The sequence below is a fragment of the Sylvia atricapilla genome, chromosome 1 (genome assembly GCF_009819655.1).
Source record: "Sylvia atricapilla isolate bSylAtr1 chromosome 1, bSylAtr1.pri, whole genome shotgun sequence".
Taxonomy (NCBI): domain Eukaryota; kingdom Metazoa; phylum Chordata; class Aves; order Passeriformes; family Sylviidae; genus Sylvia; species Sylvia atricapilla.
Window position 1 is genome coordinate 25,613,093 of NC_089140.1, and position 16,857 is coordinate 25,629,949.

The following is a 16,857-nucleotide window of genomic DNA, read 5'->3' on the forward strand; positions in this document are numbered from 1 at the left end:
ATCCTGTTTACACAATGTTCAGGTTAAGCCGGTTGTATGACAACTTATGAATTTCCCAAAGGGACCAAGGAGCAGCTACAGTGGCCAGTAGAAAATGTAAGCTGTGACATGAATTAAGAGGCAATTTAAGCAGCTTCTGCTGCTGAGCTGAATTTTGGAAGTCATTACTTCGATATTCCTTCTAAAAACCTGTTGATGTCTCACTGTTTGTTTTAAAGAGGCATTTTGTTGTTTTCCTCCTGGTGGCACTGCAGGATAACACTGTGTTCCTTGGGGCCCTGTACTGCAGCTGTATCATTTAAGATGCTGAGATATCTTCCTGTTGACACAATAAATTCTGTTATGCTTGACTTGAGGATGAGTACAACACCCTTACTCCAGGAAAATGTATAATGTATTTGATGAGACCTATGTTGGATGATTTTATCCTCTTAAAAAGGAAAGAGCTTCAACCAGCTTATGAACTGTAAACAGATCAGACACATCACTGAGAGTGTAAAAAAGCTCAAAAAAGCCTGACATGACCGCTAAATTCTCAACAGCTCTGCTCAAAGGATGGTTTTCACTCAGACACGTTCACTTGTGTCCTCTAGAATGTCCAGCAAGTACTGTGAGTTTTGATTGACTGTATTCTATGGTTCATAAAGAAAAAGAATGGAAGATTTCTACTTGGAAACACGATTGTTCCCTTCAGGAAGAACGTAGTGCTGCCTCCAGCACTGCCCTCATCAGTATACTTTCCAGCTATTACAGATACTGTGTATTTTGGCAGCCTTTGCCTCAAGTCACTTATGATCTGTTCCGTTATGCGGATGTGCAGACTAAAAACATCCAGTCATAGTTCTCTGAGGGACCTTGAAATGAAAATACGAATCTTCAAACCCAGATTTTATATGTGAGTCTCATTATGTGTTAATTAATTTGAAAATACTGCCTCTCTGGTCAGCAGAAATATATTTTACCTATTAATTTACAATGTAGTTAAGACTGATAGAAAGTATCCTTTGAGAAAACATGATGCACTAGGGAGTTGCCCTGAATGAAGTAAGAAGTAGCTGAAATTGCCAATTATGTCATGAATGTAATTCAGAAAGAATACTTGCTATTTGCTTTCCATGGAAAAATCTGTCCCCACCCTCAATCTTCACACCCATGTCTGTGTGCTCAGCCAGCCCAAGGCACCCCAAGGGTGGGAGGCAGCAACCAGGTCCCCAAATCCCTGAAATTCTTCTCTGAATTCATGCTCTCCAGTGCTGAGCATCTCTCTCCCCTGCAGCCCCTCTTCCCAACCCCTGCTATTGAAGGCACATCCTGGGGGCCTTTTTGATTTGTTGATCATTTATTTATTGCTGTGGCAGGTTTTTTTGAGTGTCCTGAAAGCTTTAAGCTGCTGAGACAGGAGCACCAGTCAAAATAATTCCAGCAGCATTTGGGATTAGCTGAGATATTTTAAAGCTAATCCAAAACTCTTTGGGAGTTTTACTCACATGCTGAACTTGTGCTTGCCAGATTTATTCTTGTCAAAGCACTTATTGAGCACTCCTTTTATAATAAGAAATGGTTTCTTTGTTTCCCAGGGTTAACCGTGCCAGATGTTGGTGATCCCTTTTGCTAAACCAATAAAATGCAAAGAATCTCCCTTCTCCCTGTCCACATGTAGGGAGATTACAGCTGCTAAAATCAGAGGCAGTGGGACAATGGGTTCTACTACTTTTGTCTTACAAATTGCTCTAAAATAGGTCTTACATTAGAATGCCAAAATAGAAAATCCTTATGGATTATGTTTTAGAGCCTTACCCATTTGGATGAATTTCTACATATTCCTGGTTGGGAAAAAAAAGTCACACTTCAGGAGCATTTGGCTCAAAATTTGAGTTTCACTTATCCCTGAAACATAGAACTGATTTTATCTCATGAAAAGATATAATACTACTCCTGGAAGTAAAGGCCTTATATATAAGGCAGTCTCAAGCAAAAAATCTAGTAACTAAATATAATTTATAATTCATATTTTGTTGTCTATCTACCAAGTATGGTAGCTTAGATGTCTGCTTACATTTGCCTGTGGAATTTCAAAATTGAATTTGATCTGCTGCAGATTGGCTTCAGCAGCACCTGGAAGAGTTCTACAACTGGGAAGATAAAAGGTCAGCCTGGGGAGACAAAAATGAGTCTAAAGAATGGTAAGAAGCAGCAGGAGGAAAAACAGTAATGTCTAAGATCTCAGTGCTGAACCACCAGTTTCTCATATGTCAGCAAAAAAAATTGCTCTACTTGCTGGTGGAGCTGGGGTGTCCCAGGCCACACACCTGCCCAGGAATGCTTTGGGCCTTTCACCGAGGGGTGGAGAAGGAGGAGGAGTTATTTGTTCTTATAATAAAAAAGAATCATCAGGCTACCTGTGAGAACGTGCTTGTAACTCTGTGCAGTGATACCCTTGCAAGTTTGAGAAGGGTGTTCTATATGTACAGATGGTATCAAAAGAGTTCAGGCAGCAATCAAGGAAAAAAAGTGTGAGAAAGTGGCACTAAACCTGGACTGTCCATAAAATGTTTCTTTACAAATGTAGATATTTGTCTTAGCCATGCTATTAATAGCATAATTTTTAATTCATCTTTTTCTTCTTTCTTTTTCTTTTTCTTTCCATTTTTTCCCTCCAAGGAATGTCTTGGATGGCAACTTCCAAATGAGGAAACATCTTAATCAGCTTTCCAAGGATGTTCAAAACTGCACTGCAGGAAATGTTGCATATTTTCAGTCAATTTAGGGTAACAGAGAGGAAATTTGACGATATAAAAGAAACAGAGGAGTGCAGACAGCAGGATGGTCAATGCAGAGGCAGTTTAATCAATGTCTGAATGTCCTAGGGACAGACAGTGAGCGAACTGAGTTAAGGCAACAGATGAATTCTGTTTGATAGTTCTGAACAAGAGACTGGTAGAGCTTCTCAAAGTGAAAAGATGCTGCTGTGCTATGCTGAGCAAATGGAGCACTATTTTCCTATTAATTTTCTGAGTATTTATCTGAACTCAGAAACAAGGATGCCAGAAAAAGAACTTATCGTATAATGATCAGGTCTATAGAAAAGAAAACTCTTAGCTTTTATGGTTGGCCTGGTCTAGCAGAAGATTTAAGGATTAAACTATTATTCCTTTTACAATTTGCCTGTGAAAAAAATAAAGGGTTTGTTTTCCAGTGAAAACTGCAATGCTCTCAGGAATGATCCTGTACGATTTTACACTAGTCAGGAATAAAACAGTGGATGTTTGGCAAGCAGGGCCCTCTCCTGGTTTAGTGCCCCATAACACCCTCGAGAAGGCAGAGCTGGGTGAGGAGGCACGGGAGCCAATGCTTCCTGTCACCGCTGATGCAGATTTAGAGAAGAGTCCTTTCAGGAGAGACTTAAGTGCTTCTCCCTGGTTTACCAAATATTAGAGCAGACATTCAGAGTTTGCAGTCTGGAGATAACAGAAAGATCTGAACAGAAAAGGATGCTCATTTCAGGATAATCTGATTTCAACTGCACACAACTTTTAAGAACCTTTATAGCCTTCACTTTTCCCTTTTAGCTACAAAAGGTTTAGTCAACTCTACACAAAAGTGGAAATAAAGCAGTGGTCTTTTGTACAACACTAGTTTAACTGCATCAAAACGAGTCCCTGTATATGTTACAGAATAACTGCTTGTTTTATAGCCTTGTTAAGTAACAAATGATGTCACTATTTGTACTTACTAAAGCTTGTCAGCTTTACCAGAAATGTTTTCACTAAATATTTATAGGAGATATTGCAAAAACCTACATCTTCATATTTATTCCTAAACTCATTATCCCCAGTATTTCTTAGACAGATGTATCTCTTTGTCTGGAGATCTGGAGCTGAACACACAACTAGTCCCATCCCTGAAGCAACTGTCCAAGCACACAAGTTTAGAGTAGATTCGAAAGATCTTGAAGATTCCTAGTCTCTCTTGCAATTTCAGTGGGCATTGCTGCTGTGAGTTTCCAGGTGCAGCTAAATGTAAAATGTTCCTGGTAAGATTAAGGGGATCTTCAGTACAAGGTAATATCTTTCAGTTTTACTGTTCTGTGTCACACAAAAATTAATTGTGCCCACAGAGGTTTTTCAAATTATCATCATGTTATAATAGAGTATATTATCATCATTTTAGTTCTGAGTGTAAGAACAGGATGTTTTTTGGGGCAGCTCTCAGTTTTTTTTAATTTCTAACTTGAAACTTATTTTAAAAGGCCAGATTTTGGGGGAAAAAATTAAAACCTTTACACTCTACTTAAAGAACAGCTTTCCACAAAATTAGGTGTGCATCCTATTTGCTGCAAACAAGTTCATTTTGCAAAGTACATCCTGTCATTTATTTACAAATTGTGCAAGGAATTGTTTGGACATATGGAGAGTTGTCTATACTGCCTGTGTAGATTCTACTTGTTTGTTTACAAAGAAATAATGATGCTTGACTCTTTATCAGGTATTACTTCCCATTTTAATCATGTTCATAATTTTCAGTTTTAACTATGTGCTCACATAGGTTATGTCTAAAAGTAGAAAGGATATAAGTAAACATTAGTATACATCTTTCAGTGCTTTCCCCCTTTTTAGTTTAGTAGCATATATTAGAGTATTAGAGAGAAATAAGTCTTTTTTTTAAACCAAAGGCCCTGAGAAATTGAAATGTACTGACTGGTCTAAAGGACATGAAGAACCCTGTTTTTAACACAATTCTAAATGAAAGTCCAACCTTTATAACTGAAATTATTATACTGATGTTAATCCAAGTGTGCTTTAATAATGGACAAAACCCCCCTCTCATTACCCCTACCTGTGTTACTGACATTCAAAAGAAGAACTCCAATCAATGGAAATCTTTATGTCTCTAAATGCTGTATTAAGAGTGCTAATTTCAGGAACTACTTACTATTGTTTAATACTAGAGCATATTTTATTCCTCCATGAGACTAACAGACCTTGGTCATTAAAAACTAAGTGTAAGCACTTTTGACATTTTAATCCTAAAAATAGAATCTCATTATTGCCATGTGCAGTACCATCAAGTTACTGTAAATCTGGAGGGGAAAGGTATCTCCCTGTCTTTGTGTATGTGTGATTGCAAGTTATTGCTATGGTGTTGCAGATAACATACATTATAGAGGAATCTGGTTAATGTGCAGACCATAGTGGGGAAAGCAATAAAGCACAGTAGTAATAATTTCAAGCTAACATCATGTTGGATTCTTCTCAACCAGTTCTTCCTCAGTACACATGAACTTCCAGCTTCAAAAGTTCCCATCAGAAGTTAATTTCTAGAATAAATAAGAAGTTGTTTAATTTTCCTGAAAAGTTATGGAAAACACAATCTGCAGTTCAATAAAATTCTCCTGTACTGAACATGAAAATAGAGTATTTAATGCAAGCTTTTTGGGATGAGTATATGCCTTTTGTAAAGGCAGTTAGGCACTACTGATGAGAAACCTCTCTGAAGGCCATGCCTTGCTCACTAAGCATATGGATCTAAGATAGCCAGTATAGTTCAACTGGACTTCCAAATTGTAAGGTCACTCCCCAAAGGAAAGTTGTGCTGATTTGAGAGGGACAGTCTCATAAGTTGTGAAAAGAATAAAACAAAAAAATGGGATAAAGAGTCAGTGGAGAGACGTCACTGAAGGATGGATGCCAAGGTCTGTCCTACTCAAGATAAAAAGTGATCTAGAGAAGGGAGAAAATAGAAAGATGATGAAGTTGGAGTTGGTGACAATATTGTGTTCCTCTAGTAGTTAAGTAGCAGTAGTAAAGAAAAGGACGGAGTGCAAAAAATTGCAGAAGGACTTTGTGATATTAACTGTGTAGTCTGTGAGTTGAAAAGAAAAATTGAATTTTGATTAATGTAAAATAAAACATAAGGGGGAAAAGAGTGAGGACCTGAAGCAGAAAACTTACTTTTTCATCAATCGACACAGGTTTCTCGACATTCTTTTTCTGTTTCAAATCTATTGTTGGTACCATTACAACCTCCATACCAGAACTGGCCACAAGAATTGCCATTCTTGTCATAATACCATCTCATCACGTAGTCCCAACAGTCCCCTGGTTTCATAGGTTCCAAGCACCTTGGATCTGAAAGTGCATCATTAAAGTTAGCTTGGATTCTGGGAATAAGTTATGTTATCTTAGAAGTGCCTCTTTCACTAAGAAAAGCATCCTTTTTTTTTTCTTTCTTGTAGTGCCTGGCCAAGTTCCACTTCCATTAATGAACTATCTGAACAGGCCTAAAAAAATACAGGATCACTTGGAAACAAGACTGCCTAAATCCTGATGCAAGAATCAAGCTGCTATTTAAATAGCTAAGCAAGCAGTTGGTACACAAGGGTATCACCTGAGTCTGAAAATCTGGCTCTGACTGTGTGTGATGCCTGTAGGCAGAGTACCCAGAAATACACAAATTTAGAACATCTAAATTATATTGGAAGAGGGAGTGGGGTTTTCTGCTTTGTTGTGGGGTTTTTTGGGGTTGTTGTTGTTTTTCCACAGACTTGCTACCTGGTATCTGCAGCCAGTATTTATTACTCACTTTTTTTGATTGTTGCTTCCTGTGTTTGCCACACAGCTGGCTGGGGATCTTCAGCAGCAGTTCCACCAAAGAAAGGATTGACAACTGGACTCAGGGGTCTGCTTTCAGACACGTTAGACACTGGGGGAAGTACCGATTCTCTGTGAGCAGAGGTGGTCACTGTGTGGTCCTGAGCAGATGGCAGAGGCTCAGCGTAACTGGATGGTGATGGACTGTGCTGCAAAAGGAGTCAAAATCTTAAAATTCTGTCTGGGCATAGACAGTATGACAAAAAAACTGATAGAATTATGCAGGAAATTTTTGCTAAGAAATGTGTGAAAAAATAGTATTACCAGCTTGTTGGTTACTATGATTACTCAGTATGGAGCCATAATTTTCTGACAATGAGAGCATAATGAAAAGGCAATGTAATGCCTTTGATTTAGCTACTAAGCTGAATTCATTCAATTTAAGCTGAATTCCAGCCATTACTTAGTCTGCAATACAAATAAAAAATGGGAGGAATTTTTGGGTAAATCACTGCTGCTTAACATCCAGTACACTCATTGGTCATGATCTGGCATCTTCAATCTGTCCTTCAATCTGTCCTTCAATCTAGCCTATCTGGCTAATAGCCAGTTGCTAATCATTAAAATTTTAGAATTTACCTTGATAGAAGTGTTAAGCAATCAACCCTGCTCTTCAAATTGCAACTATTATATAAAGATTTGCCTAATATTTTAGTATATTCAAGAAGATTTGCAAGGTCCTTAGTACAGTATAGTACAAATAACTGCCTTCATCAGACATTGATTACCTACTGAGAACAGAAAGGAATTTGACACTATTCAATATCTTCCCATTTACAGGCCACCACTGTCTGAAACTGAAAAAGTCAGTTTAAGAAAACCCCTCAGAGTGATTGGAACTCAGTTTAGGTGAAATGTAAAGGTGTAGACAATTCATCCAGTCCTTTGAATTTTGCATTTCTTCTCTAGGTCTACAAAAAGATAGGGTTTATTTATGATAATAATTCAACAGTTTGAAGATTTAACCATAACAACAGCCAGCCAGAACCAAGTGTGTGAGCATCTAATCCTATCTGATGTATCTAAGAACCTACCTAGGAACCATTTCTGATTCTTATCACATGTTTCATAAAATCAACATCTATCTAGTTTTACATTTTTTTTCTTAATAGTAAAGTATGTCAAAACTGACCCTCAGATCTGTCTAGATGTATTATAAGCCCAAAACTTAAATCAATCACTCCTACCAAATGAGCTCTCATTCTTGGAAATTAACCTAGATTCTGGAAGTGAACTATTTAATTATGAATGATATTATATAAACAATACTACAAAGATTAATAGTGGATAATCCATTGGCTCCTCAACAGTAATTCAGTAATATTTAATTAGCTCTAATCTGTATTAAATTAATATTTGAATACCAGTATAATGTTCTGCTATATTCATTCCATGCAGCTACAGAGGTTTGTACATCATATATTTCAACCAGTTTATCCATCTGGTTATAAGGGCAAGCAAAGCTCATTTTGTAAAGCTCAAAATTTTTATCATTGACCATTTTAGGTAAAGCAATAAAAATGCCCTAAAGAGTTGAGAAATATCCTAATCCGATGCTCCAACAGTGGCTGAACAATACCAGAGACGTAATAAGGGAGCTGAGGAGATACACACCTGCAGGAAATATTATCTATTGCATTAAAGCTCCCCCTGTCCTGTCTATCTGTGCAGCAGCACTGCTTTGGAGGGCAGAACCTCGGTGCAGGTCAGGAGAAATTTAAAGCTGGAGAACAAAGAGTAACAAATAAGGAGTCCTAGAAGTACAGCCCAATGTGGAAAGTGAAACAACAGCAAAGGCTCAATAACTTGGAAGTATGGCTGGGAACAACCTGGAAAGTGCATGACCATGACAAGAAGCATTGTACTAACAATCAGCTTGCACATAAATAAATGTCTTATCCACTATGCACCTGCCACAATAGAAATTTAAGAGTTTTAACTCCCTTCTAAGATGAATAAGACCTACAAAAAGCATGAGGACTATCAGCAGCTATTGCAACCGAGAAGCAGTATTGCCCTATTTCTTTTGTAAATATTTGTTTTCAACAAATAAGTTTACTCTAACTAAATTTTTTTCCAAACACTTTGGTCTAGTTAAATGACATTATTTGCATATTGAAAGGTGAATGGTGACATAAAGAAGGTAAAATATTTGAATTCAAATAAAGACATTTTAAAAACATTTCACAACTGTCAGTTCTTAACTCACTGGGTAGCTAATTCCTCCTGTAGGAAGCATATCAATCTCTGAAGTTGTCATTTTAGGTAATTGGCTATTAGCATCTTTCCTGGCAATTTCAGATTCCAGACTTGAAGATGGAGATGGAGATGGAGATAAAATATTGTATTTTCTGGTATACAGTGCAGACTCCTTCTCACAGATTTTTGTGATCAGTTTATTTTCAAGAGCTGCAAAGATAAATGGAATAATGACATTTTAAGAGGGTAATGAAAAGAAGTCACAATGATTCAGAAAAAGCTTTTAGTGCAGTATTAGCCCTAAACATTTAATCACAGTGACTTGTGAAAGACCATCCTCTGTAATTATGTCAAAATGCAAATGATTAATAATAAAGTAACACAGTCTCTGAATTATTTTATTTTAGTGTCATGTTATTATTTTAAAAAGAAACAGGTAAAAATAACAAGTCCCTCTAGGAAGTAGAAGTCATAGCAGAGAAGAAAAAAACAGTCTAAAAAATGAGGGTGAAGGAAAGAGTTTACATGTATGAAAGAAAAAGAAAAACTGGGGAAGAGTTTTTTTACTTATTTATATAAACAAAAACCACCAGGGACTGGGAATATTTTTATGAATGCTGGAGTCTGAGTCAAAGCCTTAAATTTAATCCCAGTGGGAACCAGACCTTAGCTTGGATTCCCCTTAATGCCTTCGATCCAGACTTAATTTCATTCCCAATCTCACCACAGCAAAATAAGTTTATGCTCAGGAAAAATATAGGCTGGTCTACAGTTAGTCTAGATCAATGTACCTTTTTTTAAATGCATCACTATAGATTTCCTCTGGATTTTCTCCTGATTTTACCCACAGCCACATATTTTTTTCAAGCCACATACTTTGAAATATAGCATCTTTACAATATCTCATTCCCTTGTTTGTGGCTCCAACATTTTTTTCCTGGAATCAGGGTGTAAGCATAAGTTTCCTTATGGTTTTCAGAAAAAAAACCCCAAAAATCCAAAAACAGACCCAACAAAAACAAAAAGATGGAAGAGCGCATGTAAGAGAGAGCAGAAGGATTCCAAGACTGACAAGACCCAAAAGAAAGAGACTTCGAGATGTTATGTCAAAGTGGAAGGAAATTTGCATCTCTCTAGGATCAAACTATATCCAAGCACAAAAGGACTGTGAAGGAAGGCTAATGCAATCTCTCACAAAAAGAGAAGTATCCCAAAGAAGACCTGGGTTAGAAAACTGATGTTCATTGTGGTTCATTGTTTTTGCAAGAGGTAAAAATCTGGCAACGGTTTCATTTGGACAAAGATGATGTGAAAATAGAGCGAGCTTTATCCAAAAGAGAAGTAAATGCTGCCACTCAGCAGGCTGGCTTGCCTGGCCATGGGAGAGGCCAGATTTCCTGACATGCTTATTTCCAGTTTCCTTTTACTGAAATAGTTCCTTTTACCTGAAAGTGTTATGAAGTCATCTATCTGGTAAACATGTTCTTCATCAGGGTCTGTTGCAATGAGCTGCATTTCTTTTAGGAAATCATCAAAATGAGGATTAGTCCTTTTTACAATCCCAATGACAAATATCTCAACATTTGCAGCATGGGCTTCTCTTACTACAGAGTCCAGTTGTACTTCTTCACGAGTGTCCGCCTGTCCATCCGTTATTACAACAGCCACCTTCCTTACTCCTGGGCGTGCTGCCTGGAATAGGCGAATGGCTTCTTGGATAGCAGAAGCTGTGCATGTGCCTTCCCCTAAGTAGGGCATCTTGTCAAGAGCTGACTTCAGGTACTCTTTGCCCATGTATTGCTTCAGAGAAGACACCAGGTCCACTCTGTGGCTGAAGTTGATAATGCCAATGCGGGTTGTAGTGTGGTCGGCCGAAACCTTGTCAATGAATGTTTTCATGAAGGTTTTGATTATATCGAAGTTAACTGGTCCAACACTTTCTGAGCTGTCAATGACGAATACTAGTTCCAGTGGTGTTACTCTACATTTGATACCACAACCTAGAAGAATAACCATTTCAGACATTTTATGAGAAACTACGTTCAAAAAATTAATTGAACTCATACATCAGATTTACAGTCAATTAAAACTCAATTAATTAATTTCTAGTTACTGGTACTGATCACAGAAACAGAGCTGGACTGAATTATTTTGGGTATAGCTCTGGTAACATAGTGAGCATTGTTTTCATATCAGTGTTATACCGACGCAATAACATGCAGGGGAAAAATCCACTCAGTCAATATAAATTCACTGTGTTTTATCAGAACTACTTTTTTTCCATACTAGAATGCTTACCACATATTTCATTGATAAGTCTGATAACATCTTCTCTCTGAAAAAGAGTAGTAATATGCTGTATGTTCTAGTGTTAAGAATGCTGAAATATTTATTTACAAAAATGCAGGCAATGAAATATCTCACCAACAGCCTTGTGTAAGATCATATAACCTTTCAATATTTTCCCCAGATAAACTACTATGGCTTCAAATAATTTATTTACCTACTTACCGAAAGACCAGGTTCACCTTTTCTTCCCCCAGTTCCCTGAAAACACGTAGAGTGAGATAAGTAACAAAAGCCAAATTTTTCTAGTTTCTACTGTGTAAATTTACGTAATATTAAAACGTGTTTTACCTTTGGCCCTGGAGATCCTGGGTCTCCAATCTCTCCTTTGGCACCTTTGGTCCCTGGATCACCTTTATCTCCAGAGTCTCCCTAATTTAAAACAACTGTATTAAATACAGTCATAGCTCCAGTTTTGTTGATTGTCAGAGTTGAAAGTAAGCTTCACTGAGCTTTAAAGATAAATTTTCTGGTTCTTTTGGTTTTTTATTAATGGTTTCTCTTGTATGTATTTTAAGTACAATATCTGAAAGCAAGCTCAGAGGAAGCAAAATAGGCAGTAAAAGCATCTTTAAGAAATTTCTATGAAAAATTACCTTAGCTCCAGTGGGGGAGTAAAGACATCTGTATGCAAATGTCAAGAATATATAATATTTTCTGTTCTTTGATTTTCTTGAACTCTAAAACAATGTTTATACTGGACTTATGGTAATTTAGAATTAAGGAGAACTATAACTGCCTCAGATCAGCCACTGTGCTGAAACTCACATCAGCTCTGCATTAAAGCCAAATGAAAGCCTGTGAGCTTTCAAAGGACAAATGAAGAGGCATGCTTAGTCTGTTAAATTCATTGGAAAATAAGTTTCACATTCAGAAGCAATTTTGCACTTTTCCCTCAACTGACTAGACCTTTTGACTTCCAAAAAGAGAGAGGGTTCAACATTATGAGACAGTTTTCACATAATGCAGGTACAAAACATTTTAAATAAGATTCAGGTTCTAAATGAGACATTTTTTTCAAGAAGATGATTATGCCGGACAGTTTTTTTACTTCTCTCTGGAAATTACTAACCAGCTTACATTTCATTTGAAATTTTAAAGCTTATGAATTTATCTAGATTACTGTCCATTATGATATTATTCCTCCTTATTACCCAGCCAACAGAATCACACAGTCACTTCACTGTGGTGATTGGTGCTACTTTTAAAGAACCCTTTTGACTTCCTCAGTCTGATTCTGATCTTATTCAAACTGGTGTAAATCTGAAAACTGTAAATAGCTCCTCCACAGCATTAAGAATCAGTTTCAACTAAGTAAGGTCTTGGAAGACCTCTTCTTCTATTTCACAAAATCCTAATACCCAGCAAAGGATATTACTTTCCATTACCTGTCCATGAATTGAATCTAACATCATCGAGACTAATGTCAGCATTAAAAATAATGGGAAAGCAAATACAATTTGATGACTGTGGTGGTGTTGCTACTTTCTTACACTTAAATATACTAAAACCTGATCTTTTTGGTACATATACAAAATTCCTGCTAAACTAAACAATTCTTTTTCATGTGTGAGAAGTCTGCTATAGTAATAGCAAACAGAAAAGTGAGTATTTGGAGAGATTTAGATTGGATCACAAATATTAGTCAACATACAAGATGAATATAAAGATCAGTGAAAATATTACTAGTTATTATTATAGTATGTGGCATTTGGAATGTGAGTGACAATAGAACTAGGAGACAGAAATTTGAATCTGTGTCTCAGCTTGATATTCACATAAAAACTCCCAAGCTGTTAGATGTGAATAGCTGAGTGTAGGAAATTCTCACAATTTTTGTAACAACTGAGAAGTTATTCAACTTTGGGCTGGAAAGATTCAACCGTGGGCTTCAATCATCATAGAAAATAACAAGTCAAATAAAACAAATCCCTGAAATTACATTTATCATAAAGAAATTCCTTTCTTGGTCAAAGCCTGGCAAATAAAAGGACATTTTGTAATACCTGAAGAATATAAAAAATAACTGAATACATAGTTTTAATAAGTTAGAATTATTCTCCTGCTAACAGGCATGACCTCATTCTAGATTCTACTTTGTAATCTGATCCTTAATGACCATTAGGATTTTCACAGACTTCAAAGCTGACAATGAGTAGTAAGTACTTACCTTGCTAGCTGTATAATGCAATGTCTTTGACTTCTGTTTCTCTTCAAAGATCTGTCACACCAAATAACCAATAAAGGAAGAAACCCTCCTTTTTCTACTTTGCTGTAAACCTAGGATTTACCTTTTGTCCAGGAAGGCCAGTTCCTACCGATCCCTTTGGTCCAGGAAAACCTTTATTTCCTTTTTCTCCCTGAACAGAATATGAAACTTACATTTAACTGAAAATTAATGTAAAATCTATGCTGTCTCTATTCACTTTAGAACACTCTGCATCACAGAGAAAACCAGATATTTGTACTATGGGATGAAGCACACAATTTTCAAGAAAAAAAATGGTCTGGTGAAATAAGAGATTGGCTATGATTCAGAACATGCATGAGAACCTTATAAAGTATGTTATGAAGAATTTATTCCTGATTAATTAAATGAAAATTGTCTTTCCACTGAAAGAGATAAACAACAAAATAACCTCTCAGAGGCTCAGATAGTTATTCATCCTATCTGCAAGCAGTAAAGTGAGGTCCAACCCAAAATTTCTCTAGAAATACATATTCATGACCTATTCAGGGCAGACTTTTTTTCCCTGATCATAGGTAAATAAGATGACACCTCTACTCTTCACAGTGTGGTAAGCAGAACACCTTTCCACTGATACTTCAAAAGATAGCATCAGTCCACTTACAAAGCTCAAAATTGTTTATAAAGATTGCTACACATGCCCTGCTGGATATATGTACTCAGACTTCAAAAGCACATCCGTGCTACCAGTGTGAGCACACAACACTATAAAGCACAGCTGTTATATAAACACAGAAAATTCTTCATAGCTTCTGGCTTCCAGAAACTTTTTTGCTTTATTTAATAAGGTAACACAAATATTTTTTAAAGATCAACTGTAGTATGTATTTTAAACCCAGCTAGAAGTGATTATATTTCTTGGTACATAAATGCTTTACCAAAATTCACATTACATACAGAATTCACATAACAGTAGTGCCTGATGCAGATACCAAAACCAGCTCCAGAGAATGTCATTGAGATCAGCAGTTATCACGGGTATCAAACCTCACTATGTACAAGTACAGGGTTAGTCAGTTCTATTTTTCAGCCAAGAGCTCTCACTGTCCCACTAAAGCATCTTTTTTTAATGCTTGTATTGGTGCTCACAAATGGGTCTAAAGGGGTCATTTTGCTTATAATGGACAGAAAAATACAAATTTCCAGCTTTATCCAGCCTTCACGTCAGGTGCAGCAGGATTGATCACTGACTAGTCCTCCTGTGCTGGATAGGGGTTTATGGATTTCTGCAGGCAAAGAAACAGCTACACACTGCACACCTAAGCCAACCTTCTCTTCCTTGTACCAAGGGCTCCTGGCTTCCATGAGGTGGGAATTCACCAGGAGTTAGGTAATGAGATGCAGCTCCTCGAAGACACAGTGTACAGGTCATGTCCATGGATGGTTTTGCCCGTCCAAATTCCAGATCTGACTGAGATCCTGCTGAGAGGACAGCTTCTGCTTGCACATGGGTGCAGTGTGGTCGTGCCCTGTGCTAGGGAAAGGTATCCAAAGGCACCCCACTATCCACATCTCCAATGGAGCACTGCTTTCCCAGCCTTGTCCTGTGAATACTTCTTGGTCCACTAGCCCCAGCTTGGGGAATTAAATGCTATCTATCCCTGACCTGGTAACCTGTAGTCTCTTGCCTCTGTAAGCAGAATTTCCTCTCTCCCCAGTTTCTTACAGCAGCAGCAATTCAGACACTATTATGTAGATGCTGGAAACTGAAAAACAGTGGATGTATCAAATTCCATAGCTGATCCACTAGGAGGGGGATTTCCTGTAAATAAGAAATACTCCTAAGCTGATGGGATACACAAGGCAATTTATTTTGCAGTTTTATAGGAGCTCACAGTGGCTATTTAATCTAATTTCCTTTAAGTCACTTTTTAGCTGGATGGTACTTCTTGGGGTCCTCATTTAGGTATTAATGCAAATGGCTTCTAAACACAGTGAAACAGTGTGCTAGTTTGTTTCAAGGCTTGCTGTTCAGCACTGGGATAGACTTTCCTTCCCAATCGGGTCATCACACAGCTTCTGGTTAACACCTCTGCAGACCTGCAGAGCACATACATACAAACCAGAATGAGGACATGCTGTGTATTCCAGTGGTCCTTCACTAGTAATAAATGTCAGACCTAACAAAATGGTAGATTTATTGCTGCCATTTTTTACTGCTCATTTGACATTGTTAGAATGCTGTTCAGGCAATGAAAACTGAATGAGGTTTTTACTATTCTAAGTAAATTCATACCCATATAGCTGACATTTCTCACAAGCACACATGTGAGTTTCATCCTTTAAAACATCAACTGCAGAACCAAATCCTGCTTCCTCTACTTGTGCAATAAGTATCAATCAATATTAGAAGGGTTTATCTAAGATTCCATAACAGTACATTTAGCAAAACCCAAGAAATGTGCTGTATTAATTTAAAAATATTTATGGCTTTGACAGTTCAATCCATGTATGTAATTAAATTCAAACTTGACTACCAGTATTACCAAAATGAACTAAGTGCAGATCTGAGAATGTCTAGACTGTGGTTTTGAAAGGGAACCAAGCACAAAAAAAGGAGATCATGAATTTAGCTATCAACATAAAGTAACTGGAAAACCAACTCATTTTTGGCATTCCATTCTTACCATAGCAGACCAACATCTCTCTCTGTATATAAAAAAAAATATTTGGAGTAATATTGATAGCTCAAATGCAGGAGTAAAGTAGCTTTAATCTGATGAAAAGCGGCCAAAAAGAATGATGTTTGATGTGTGAAGAGATGGAAGGAAAAAAATAGAAGACCAACAAGCATTAGTGGGTGGAAGAAACTGGCACTACCAGAGCAAGTATCAAAAAGTTGCTCAGAAATAAAATGTTCCTAAGAATTATATAAAAATTGTCATAATTTTAGAGAGAAATTTTTAAGGAAAGAAAATAGAAATGGCAAGACCAATCACACCTACACAACTCATGGAATGCTACAGAAACAACAGCAGCTGAGTTTGATCCAACATATCACTATAGTTTTGTTTTCAAACCCAAAGACTTTTCATAACCAGGACACATTACTTTCCAACATCCCTAAATTCCATGCCCTTGCATTAGAAACATGCCTTTGTTTGACAGTGTGCCAGTGAACTGTGTTCTTCCACAGGAAAGCTTCATAATGAAACTGAGTTGTCTACACTAGTAAAACATGCTTTAGATATTTATTCACAGCAATGCCATCATAACATCTAGATATACATCTGTGTGTATCTAAATATATAGTGAGACACAGAGACAAGGGGAGAGAGAGGTGTATATGTGCACACTGAGCATATTTTGGATAACCCTTATCTTCTCACAGGTACAGAAAAATATTGTGAAATCTATATATTTTTTAATGCATCATCAAAAGCATTTGATTGCAGAAATACTTTTGTCCAGAAT

At 37.0% G+C, this 16,857-nt stretch overlaps 2 protein-coding genes across 2 annotated transcripts in view; one reads left to right on the forward strand and one right to left on the reverse strand.

The window, feature by feature from the left end:
- C1GALT1 (core 1 synthase, glycoprotein-N-acetylgalactosamine 3-beta-galactosyltransferase 1) overlaps window positions 1-16,857 on the forward strand; it is a 238,479-nt gene that overhangs the window by 20,822 nt on the left and 200,800 nt on the right. The gene's annotated exons all lie outside the window — the stretch shown is intronic.
- COL28A1 (collagen type XXVIII alpha 1 chain) overlaps window positions 5,946-16,857 on the reverse strand; it is a 54,570-nt gene continuing 43,658 nt past the window's right edge. Inside the window, exons 27-34 of the mRNA XM_066318029.1 lie at window positions 13,487-13,555; window positions 11,487-11,567; window positions 11,361-11,396; window positions 11,148-11,184; window positions 10,295-10,849; window positions 8,860-9,059; window positions 6,583-6,799; window positions 5,946-6,128 (exon numbers count right to left, since the gene is read on the reverse strand). Coding sequence (XP_066174126.1) covers window positions 5,959-6,128; window positions 6,583-6,799; window positions 8,860-9,059; window positions 10,295-10,849; window positions 11,148-11,184; window positions 11,361-11,396; window positions 11,487-11,567; window positions 13,487-13,555 — 1,365 coding nt within the window. The 3' untranslated portion in view covers window positions 5,946-5,958. The remainder of the gene's footprint in view (window positions 6,129-6,582; window positions 6,800-8,859; window positions 9,060-10,294; window positions 10,850-11,147; window positions 11,185-11,360; window positions 11,397-11,486; window positions 11,568-13,486; window positions 13,556-16,857) is intronic.